Source organism: Pinus tabuliformis, chromosome Q (assembly GCF_031772625.1).
Source record: "Pinus tabuliformis cultivar Carrire ecotype Pingquan chromosome Q, CPIR1, whole genome shotgun sequence".
Lineage (NCBI taxonomy): Eukaryota > Viridiplantae > Streptophyta > Pinopsida > Pinales > Pinaceae > Pinus > Pinus tabuliformis.
The window spans coordinates 367,162,863-367,174,394 of record NC_142296.1 but is presented as its reverse complement, the minus strand read 5'-3'; the positions used below and the strand labels follow the sequence as shown (position 1 = coordinate 367,174,394).

Genomic DNA, 11,532 nt, shown 5'->3' with positions numbered 1-11,532 from the left:
GGCGAGGGCAGCGAATGCTAGGGGTCGTGGTAGGAGGCCGCAAGTGGCAGTGCATGAGGAGCAGCTCAGTGCCTCAACTGGAAGAAGGGGTCGTAAGTCGACATCCAACATCATTAATGATGCGGCTAACGCTTACCGCGAAGGGACCAATGAAGAAATGAAGAGATTGATCGAGGAGTGGGAAGTAGATCTGAACCGTTAGGCGAGCTCGACAAATATTGAGATGGAGGACTGGCGAGCGATGGTGTTGGATCCTGGGCATACTTACAAGCGAGTGACCCAGTTCAAACAAACTTTATATTTGTATTGGACCATGAAAAGTCTCCTGGGCAAGGCCTTGGAGCAGATTTCAGTGAGCATGGCAACAACAGTACATGAATTCCCCAATTATAAGCAGGACTTCCAGAAACTTCAATTCCAACTGCAAAAACAGGATGGACGCCTTCGCCGAATCGAGGATCACCTCCCCTGTCTTCTCTCACAAACAATGTTGCATGGTTCCAATGTTAAGGACCCGACCCCGGTCGAATCTGCTTCTGCCGAGGGAGATGAATAGGAAGACAGTTGGTTTTAATTTTGATTAGTATATATGTGGTTAGCTTTTTAATTTTCAATATGATGTTTTATATGTTTATAGGCAAATAGAGTATGGACAAGGTCATGATATACAAACTTATATAGTTTGGGTAGAAATAATTATCACTTTTTGCTATTGAATGACTTATTATGCGATTAAGTGGCCAACATACTTGCTTTCCCTTTGGGCAAGTTGAGGTCACCTAACCATTCATATGTGGTTATAACTTGCTTATATTTAATGAAAATTAAAAAATTAAAAAAATTACGAAACTTTTTTATTTTTTATTTTTATAAATGGTTATTTAATTTTTTATTAAATAATCAATTAATTCATGTCAAGTCTAAACCAATGCGTTATCACCTCCTCAGTGCATAGATAAATAAATCAAGCGGGAAAAAAATACTAAATATATGAGGTGATTGTTAACATGTAGCGGCCAGATTGTAAATGTGCATTTTTACGATTTTCCTTTATAATCATGGATCAAACATATCAATGTAAGGGTGTTAAAAATTTATTAAAGGGGTTAGGCAATTATTAAAGGTATTGTCAGAAATTATGTTTTTATATTTTTATTTGAGATTAAATTAATATATTTTGAAATAAGATTTTTGAATTTTTTGGTTTTAAATATTGTTTTTAAAAATTCGTATTATATCAAAATTCAGAAAGGATTATTTTTAGAATTCAAGAATCTATGTGTTTTTATTTTTATTTGGAATTAAATTAAAATAATTTAAACGAGCTTTTTGAAATTTTTGGTTTTCACTATTGTTCTTAAATATAGGGTATTTTATATATAATGATTATTTTTAATAATTACTCACAAAATGATATTAAGGATGGTAAAACTAATAAGATAAAAAATTAAAAAGTTAATAATTTAATATGATTAAATATTTTTATGTAAATTTTTTTTCATCTAATCATTAACCATGGCTTTTTATGCTTTTTAAATAGAGATTTTGGACCAATCCAAAGTTAAGCCTATATTTTTAAGTGGTAAAAACTTTTTAACCTGGCTAGTCACTGCAAGGAAAAGACCTTCTAGCAGAGGTTTTTACAGAAGCCTTTATAAAAATAGTCCAAAAATTCATTTGTAATGGAGGTCACTAGTGGAGGTGGATAGGCAGATGCTTTAACGGAGGTTTATGGACGTGTGTCTACAATCTACAAATGCTCTGGTGTTTTACTATCCATACAAGCATCGATGTCGCATAGAACATGGTGCACCATGGAATTATTTTTTAATAAAATAAAAAAACACAATGCACCAGTGCTTGAATAAGCGATAGCACCAAAGAAAAGTTATCTTTTAAAATTATCAGTGCTATATACACCCGCAACATCGGTGCCCTTCATGTAGTAAAATGCCTTGGTGCATACCAAGAAGGAACACCACTATAGTTTTCGAATTTCAAAAAAATGAGGTGCTATTTTCCAATGATGGACAGATGTTGTAAATGTATTAAAACGCCTCGGGGCGTCTTCTAAAGAGCATCACTAGGCAGTTTTTATTTTTTTAAAAAAGAGTGGTGCTACTGTCAAACAAAGCACCAGTGCAGTATCTGTATTAGAACGCCCTGGGGCGTCTTAACAAAAGTACCACTATAGATTTTTTAATTTGAAAAAAAAACGATGCTCTTAGATATCTTCTGCACTAGTGTGGTTATTATAATGCACCAGAGGAGGGTTAAATAAAAAAAACCTCCCGACCGTAAATTTCATTTTTACCATCTACAATGCTAAAGAGCTCTGAAGCACCTGTGCCACTCTCACCTCATGCAAGTGCCCTGATGTCAGTGCTTCTCTTGCTCACCATCCTTCCGTACCGTGCTCACTCGTTGACTTTCCAATTTTTTCAAACCGTGGTAAAAAAGAAAATTCTCCATTACCTCCTCGATGAGAAAATGTCTAGGTAATGTCTATGTTTCTCTCTAATTCAATTTTTTTGCAGATTAGAATTGAAAATTAGCTTAAAAATTTCCATTATTTTTGGAAAAACATAATATTGCACAGTGCGCTCAATATGTTCATCTCACGTTGATAGCGATGCACCTTGTAAATTTACAGGGTGCACTGCAATTCGGTGCGTGAACATAACACACCGTTATCGTTGCGATGCATTTCGTAAATGAAAACGCATTGGGAAAGCTATAGATTCTACGTCAATGTGTATAATTTTTAGGTTACGTCCCGTGCATTTATATTTACCAAACACACTGCATAAATAATATTTAAAAATATAGCTATAGTTCAGTGTGTTCAATAACCTGAACATTCCATACTGGGGCGAAAACATTATACATGTGCACCGATGCATAAGTGTGATGCGGTGCAACGAAAATTTGAATTTGTAAACCGACGACAGTGCGTCATACATATGTGTGCACCGATACTGGTGTGGTTATGTTCAACAACGCATTAGAGCCAATGAATGACTATTTTTTGGGCGCACCGATGGTTTTTTTTAGATTGAAAGTTATGTTTCCATAGCTATAAATACAATTTTCATTTAATAAAAAAAATTATATTTTATGTATGAGGATGATGTATTTTATATGTCAATCATGTAGTAGAGATGTCAACAGAGGGAGCAACAGTAGGGGTAGGAGCAAATGGAGGGCCAATACAATATGGTCTAACCACGGGAAGCTAGAGAGAGGGAGAGGGATTTATACCCTCACCCTAAAACTGCAACAACCCAAGCGCTCTTAAGGAATGTAGGCCTCCTTAAGTACTATAAGGAGGCTACATTCCTGAAGGCGCACTTTGTCTTATTGGCGCATCTGATCTACCGGTGGAGTGTCCAGGAGAAAGATTTCCATCTCGGTCCTAGGGCGTGGTATAGGCCCTCTAAGGAGGACATATACTTTATCACTAGTCTATCCAGGAGAGGAGAGGATTTTCCCCAGTTCCCTAATGTCCCCCATGGGGTTGTAGTTGAGAGTCATCTTGCCTACACTCAAAGAGATATTGGGCCTCATGCAGTCTATCCAACATATTTTTAGGTGTGTGGTGGACAACTATGAATTTATTATTTTTTTGCATAGGAGGTTAGGTGCCTCCAGTTATTAGTCACCACTATTTTACACTTTAGTAGTGATGGGAAGTACATTGGTTGCCCTCTTTTGTATTGTGCTGATTATTTGATTCAGGCGCCACATTGTATTAGATGGTTTGCCATTTTCTTGAGGCAGTTTTGTATGGATTTAGATAGATGTTGTGCTATAATACATGGGAGGGTGACCTTCCCTTTCGCTTCAGATATTTTTATTTTTATTTTTTGAGAGGTTTCCAGAGACGAGGCCTACATTTGACTGTCGCCCTCCTAGGTCAATCACTAAGTTCCAGATGTGCATGTGGGGGAAGATATACCTAAAGATAAATAAATATTTATGCAACAAAACGTGTGGTGTAATCACCCTTGAACTTAGCTAACAATAACACAGGATCCAAGCTAACAATAACACAAGATCCAATAATCCCACTCAAAAAAATTTGAAATGCTTGTGGATACAAGGATCGAGGAGATGGGGGAAGGCTCCACTATAATGTCAGGCGATCCCTTATGTAACACCCTCCTCCCACATCTACCCAAGCAACCGACCAATTAGGGTAAACATATGATGAGAGGCCACTATGATATGATTTGACCTCCTAAGTCACATCAAGGAAGTGGAACCAACAGAAACACACCATACAAACATTCAACATCATCAACAAAACCATCAGAAGACAAGTCAGCTTCTCAAACAATTTGTCCCTTGGTTCCACTGCTATTTTAGGTCTTTTGGGCCATAATCGCTTTCATGCTATGGGCAAGGGAGTGACCAACAACCTAAAATCGCTCTCATAGGCCTACCTTCTAGTGACCGTGGAACAAAATTGTTAGTGTTATGCTAGCAACTCTGGGATTTGAGCCACTTTTTCAGGCCAAGAGCCCAGGTCACTGCCCATAACTGAACCATCTCTTTAGATCAGTAAATTAACATAGAAATGACAACATTAAAGCAAATACTTGTACAAGGCCTTGACTAGATCCCTACTAGCCATGTCAGGAGTTTCGTCAAACATATCATCGAAATGTAATCTACAAGTGTAAATAACGGAGTTAAGCATAGTGATCTCATACTTATTTGAGAATCGCTATGAGCCATTGTTTCCTCATGCCATTTGCTGCATTATCATCTATTAGGTCATAGACACATTATCCATTCATTTACAAGTAAAAGCATGATGAGAGCCATACATAGCTACTGTCATAAAATATACATATAACCAGCATAATAGGGATAGAATTACTAATGAAGTCACTGCCATATAAATCATATATAATCCAGTATAATATTCATAAGGATATAAGGAGAAATAGCCTTTCATTAATGATGCAAAATCCAAACCCGAGATGAGACTTCCACGTTCCACCCAACCGTAGAATGGATGAGCCAAATCTCTCTTCAACCATTCACCCTCGTGTTATATTCCAAGCAGGATGTGGGATATCAAAGAACACATCAACCAAACTCATCCAGGGCTTCCAGAGGTCATCCACCTCATGATCAGACATCACAAAACCATCATAAGATTGGTCTCCATCCAAACCTTCTAGGGCTTCCAGAGAATTTATTCCAACCTGGCTCCCAGGACTAGTAACTCAACCCATGGTTCCTCCAGGGCTCCAAAGCATTTGTCCAACCAAGGCTTCCAAGGCTAGTAACTCAACCCATAACTTTTACCGGGCTTCCAAAGAATTTTTCCAACTAGGGTTTCCAAGACTAGTAACTCAACCAACTAAGGACTTCCAAAGTGCTTGTCCAACCACGACTTCCAAGACTAGTAACTCAACCCAAGCTATTACAGGGCTTCCAGAGAGTTTTTCCAACCAAGGCTACATACTAGTAACTCAACTCAAGCTGTTACAGGTCTTCCATTGCGTTTGTCCAACCAAGGCTTCCAGGAATTAATAACTCAACCCAAGCTAAGGAAATATGAGAACCAACTAAACGAAACAAGGAAATAAACCCACAATCTCCATGGCTATCCAAGAAATGTTAAAGCTAGGAAATCCACTGTCAATCCAGGCAATCTTCCATGCCAATGAAAAATCACAACCAAGAAACCACACGCATGTGCCATGCATGCAAATCTAGTGAAGGAAACATACATACAACTTGATACCTGCAAGAAAATCCCATTGTAGCTGCTAATCTTGATGGCCTCTTGCACTTTCTTGCTCTTCCTTTTTCCTTCTTTCTCCAAGAATCCAAGTATGCCACACTCTCCAAGAGTGCTCCAAGAAGCTTGAAGTGTCCAAGAGTATGAGAGAGAGAGAGAGTAGAAGAGAGAGCTCCAACACTGAACTGGCCAAGTCTTGCCCACTAATCCTCAGAAGCCTTTTTATTAATGAGGCCTCTATTTTCTTCATTTTCCATTATTTTCCTTCAATTTCCTCCTCACATGAAACATATGACCTTTCACCTTCCTTTTCTCCTAATTTCCATTATTTTCATAAATAAATGTGCCAAAATACATTTTTGCCTCTTTAATGCCTTAGCCATTGCCTTTTCCAATTTCCTTAGCTATAAACAACCAAATGAACACCCACTAGGATGTTTCCCCCACCACTCAGGTTGGAATACATGTCTCATCATCTGTGGTATTTATATATTTTTACATGGAATTTTCACCAGGGATGTTACAGAACCCTCCCCCTTAGGGAACACCATCCTCAGTGTTCAATGAAACCTATAACCCACTGTTGGGTATGCGTTACATTCTTTCCACGACTATCCCCACACGTTGGGGGGGCGATAGTCCCCCCTGTTCATTGCGCCGGGTGTAGGGGGATGGTAGCCCCCTCTGTCGGGGGTTTTGAGGGGGGCGGTGGCCCCCCCTACAGGGTCTAGGGCAACGCCCATGGGAAAAATATTTTGGACACTATATTAGGTGGGCAAAGCAACCTATGGTTTTGTGCATGGTTTTCGCACATGGTTTTGGGCATGATGGTTTTTTGTCCATGGTATTTTTGTAGATCTGGTCAAGGGAACTACGATTATGTTCTAATCTAGGGTTAATAGATTGGGGTTTATGGATGCTTCAGAATGTATATATATGTATTGTAATATTGAAAGGAATATAATCAAAAATCAATCTAGTAGCCCCAGTTTTGGGATCCAGGGGAAAATATCTGTGTATATTTGTTTTATGTTTTATGATCTGGTCATTGTTTATTTTCTGTCTTTAGAATTCGTATGCAGGTAATTTTTGTATGGGGTTAAAACCTACATTTGGTATCATAGTTGTTTTGGCTTCAAGGGAATGCCTTTGCTACTGAGGGGTTTTTCTCGGGCATGTGGTAGACCCTGTTCAGTGGGAGATCTGCGGGATCGATTCTTGTAGTGAAAGAAGATGGTGAGCAGTGGAAAGATAGAGATCGAGAAATTTAATGGTTAGATTTTTGAGTTGTGGAAACTCAAGATGGAGGATCTTCTAGTGGATAAATATTAGTGGATCGTAGTAGATCTAGTTACTAAACCAATGACAATGCCAGCTGAAAACCCAGTGAAGTTGGATCGGAAGGCAAAGATCACAATACAGTTGTGTATCTCATATTCAGTATTGTTGAATGTATCAGGGGAATCTTCGACGAAGGCTTTGTGGGACAAGTTAGGGATTTTGTACCAATCTAAGTCTTTGGTGAATAAAATGTTCCTACAAAAAAAGTTGTATAACCTGAGGATGAAGGATGGAGACTCGGTGACAGAGCATCTGAATGCCTTTAATATTGTGGTAAGCCAGTTGTTATATGTTAATATAAAAATTTTAGATAAGGATAAGTGCATTAATTTGTTGTGTTCTCTACCATATTCGCGGGATAGTCTGGTTGTTGCAATAGGTAGCAATGTGACTGCCTTGCAATTTGATGAAATAGTCTCATCCTTGCCATCGGAGGAGATGAGACGGAAAAATACGGAGGTCCAGAATGGTGATTCCTTATCTGTACAAGGATGGTCCCATAGAAGAAACAAAAATAAATCCTCAAGTGGGAGATCTAAATCTAGAGGCAGATCTAAATCTCCACGAAAACCTGTAAAGGTGTGTTGGAAATTCAGAAAGGAAGGGAACTTCAAAAATAACTGTAGATCTAAAGCTCCTGAGAAAGGAAAGGGATCTGATGATGCTCCTTTTGTAAAGGCGAAAACCACCTCAGATGAAGGTGGGGATGTGTACTTGGCTTCTTCTTCAAGTACACATGTAGATCATGAGGCATGGTTGATTGACTTAGGTGCATCCTTTCTCTTTACTCCCCACAGGGAGTGGTTTTGCGAGTATGAGAAATATGATGGTGGTGATGTCTTCTTAGGGGATGAAAAGAAGGCTAGAATTGTCGGTCGCGGAAAAGTCAAGTTGAATGAAGGATTAGAACACTTCTGGGTGTTCTGCATATTTCTGCATTGGCTAGAAATCTAACATCTGTAAGCAAGCTGGATGATGCAGGTGTAAAAAAAGTGTTCGAGAAAGATACCTACAAGATGGTTCGGGGAGCACTAGTATTGATTTGGGGAGTTAGTATTGGAATTTTGTACAAGATTCAAGGTAGCACTGTTATAAATGGGTGCAACAGTTATGTGGTTCCTGAAAGTGGAGAAAAAATTCTCGTGGTCTCTGGAGAAAATACCATGCTATGGCATCAAAGGCTTGGAAATATTGGAGAGAAGGGCCTTTGAATACTTCATGGTAATGGTAATGTATGTCTAATTTCTCTCTGGATTTTGATTTCTATGAAAATTGTGTATATGGGAAGCATAATCGGTCTGAGCTTCCCCTATGGTGCTAAGAGGGTGAAACAAATATTAGAGCTTGTGCACAGTGATGTGTTTGGACCTATTTCGATTCCATCATTGGGTAAGTCTATGTACTATGTATCATTTATAGAGGACTTCTCAAGGAATACATGGATATATTCCTTAGGAAGCAATCTGAAGTCTTTGACAGGTTTAAAGAATTTAAGGCTCTGGTGGAAAACTAGACAAAGAAGAAGATAAAGGTGATGAGGACAGATAGCGGTGGAGAGTTTTGCAAGAAGGAATTTGAAGAGTTCTGTAAGAAGTGTGGTATATCACAACAAAATATTACTCCATACACACCTCAACAAAATGGAGTTGCAAAAAGAATGAACAGGACGTTGATGTAAAGGGCAAGAAGAATGCTTAGTGGTGCCGGGTTAGGACATGAATTCTGGGTAGAGATGGTGGAGACTGCATGTTACCTGGTAAATAGATCACCTTCATCAATGTTGGAGGATAATACTCCACAATAGGTATGGACTAGTAAGAAACCCTCTCGTTCACATCTGAGGGTATTTGGATGTGATGCATATGTACATGTTCCAAAGGATAAAAGAACCAAGTTGGATAGTAAATCTGAAAGGTGCATCTTTATTGGGTATAAGGATGGTTTAAAAGGTTATAAACTTTGGAACTCAGAAACAAGGAAGGTTGTGTACAACAACGATGTGGTGTTTAGAGAGGTGAAATATGTTATTAAACATGAAGTCCTACCAAAGGAACATGAGAAGATAGAGTTTGAGCTTAAGGAGAAGGAATCAAACTCTACAACAGTAGAGGAATCAGAAGGTGAAGAGCCACAAACTCCAGTTGCTTTCTGTTCAAAATTTTCTTTATCTATTACTGATGATGATCCTATAAATGTCAAGGAAGCAGTAGATTCAGAGGATGGAAAACTCTGGAAGGAGGCCATGGTTGGTGAAACGACATCTTTGGAGAAAAATGAGGCTTGGGATCTGGTGGAGTTGTTGGTTGGAAGGAAACCTATTGGCAGTAAATGGGTGTTTAAGAAGAAGATGAATGTAGAAGGCGAGGTGGAGAAATACAAAGTTCAGTTGGTAGAAAAAGGTTATTCCCAAGTGTCGGGAATTGATTTTGGTGATATTTTTTCTCCTATTGCCAAGGTAGCTTCTATTAGATTACTTTTATATGTTGTTGATGCTTTTTATTTTGAGGTAGAACAGATGGATGTGAAGACAACATTTCTTCATGGAGATCTAGAAGAAGAGATCTACATGAAGCAACCCGAAGGCTTTGCGGGGAAGGGTAAGAAAGAACTGGTATGCAGGTTAAAAAAGTCTTTGTATGGGTTAAAACAGTTACCAAGGATGTGGTATCAGAAATTTGGTACATATATACGGGGACTTGGCTTCACCAGAAGAAAAACATATCATTGTGTGTATTTTAAATTAATTGGTGACCGTGTTATTTATTTGGTATTGTATGTGGATGATATGTTGTTGATTGGAAATAAAAAAGAAATTATGTAGGAATTGAAGACCCAATTGTCCTCCAAATTCGACATGAAAGATCTTGGTGCTGCAAACTATAATTTGGGCATGGAAATTAAACGAGATCGAACAAAAGGAAGCTCTGGTTAAACTAGAGGAAGTATGCCGAGACAATATTATAGAGGTTTAATATGTACGATAGTAAATCGGTGAAGGTTCCTGTTCCTGTTGGTGTAAAGTTATCTGTTGAGCAGTGTCCCAAGACATGAGAAGAGGAAGAGGACATGTCCTATGTTCCATATGCAAGTGCAGTCGGTAGCCTGATGTATGCAATGGTCTGTACTAGACCATACATTGCACATGTAGTGGGAGTATTGAGCAGGTTTATGTAAAAACCATGGAAGGAGCATTGGACAACAATGAAGCGGGTTTTTAGGTATTTATGTGGCACTAGTGATTATAGTCTATGCTACAAGGAAGACCAGGATTGGATAGAGTTTTGGACATCCGTGGATTTTTTGATGCAGACTGGGCTGGAGATCTGGATCAGAGGAGATCTACAAGTGGGTATGTATGTAACCTGTTTGGAGGTGTAGTCAGTTGGATGAGCAAGAGACATTCTATAGTGGCACTTTCAACTATAGAGGTAGAATACATGACAACCACCCATGCAAGCAAGGAATAATTTTGGTTGCATGATTTTGTTTGAGTATGGGGTTGATACAATGAGCTATAAGGATAGACTGTGACAACCAAAGTGATTTTTTCTTGGAAAAAAACCCTGCTTATCATTCAAAGACAAAGCACATTGATTTTCAGTATCACTTTGTGAGGGATACGGTTAAGGACAAAAAGGTGTTACTAGTAAAGGTGGACACTTTAAAGAATACTGCAGATGCATTGACAAAGTCTATGAGCACTGAGAAGTTCTCTTGGTGAAGAGACACAATGGGCATTTTAGGGTTGGACCAATGACTAAGCTCTCCTATGGCACCCTATGAAAAGGAAACAACAAGTGGGAGAATGTTGGGTATGTGTTATATTCTTTTCACGACTATCCCCATGTGCGGGGGGGAGTGTCAGGGCAGCACCACAATGAATTGTTTTTTGGACCCTATATTAGGTGGGTGAACCTATGCTCCAGATTTAAATAGGAAAGCAACAAATTACAGAGATAATAATAAATATAGAGATACAACAAAATTAATACTTCATTTCATTAATGTAAAATACTAAAATATGCTTACAAACATAAATGGAAATAAACTAGCTTGGGTGATGGTAGCTTATCTATGAGGAGAGATGTGGTAGCTACATTCCTCTAAATTGTCTTACAATGAGGCTCGAAGGCCTATTTATTATTGAGAAACAATGGAAAACCTTAAACATCCAAAACCCTAACCCTAGGAGATGAAGCGCCAAACTATGGGCCCCGTTTTGGGTAAATTGGTACATCAACTTCCCGGGGTTGTAACTTTGGTATACGATCTCTGTTTGATGCACACAATAGCTCCTTAGAAAGATCTATCCGAGAACTACAACTTTGTGAAGAGATAAGTTGGTCCATGGAGCCATGTTGGTTCCAGTTTTCCCAAAAAATGTCGTTTAGGGCCTTAAAACGGCTCCTGAAGTTCAGGACCTGAAAAACTGC

At 38.6% G+C, this 11,532-nt stretch overlaps 1 protein-coding gene across 1 annotated transcript in view; it reads left to right on the top strand.

Moving 5' to 3' along the window:
- The first annotated feature begins 241 nt into the window (after nt 1-241).
- Nucleotides 242-11,532, top strand: part of LOC149219692 (zinc finger CCCH domain-containing protein 6-like) — a 34,492-nt gene continuing 23,201 nt past the window's right edge. The window contains exon 1 of the mRNA XM_089386888.1: nt 242-370. Coding sequence (XP_089243014.1) covers nt 242-370 — 129 coding nt within the window. The remainder of the gene's footprint in view (nt 371-11,532) is intronic.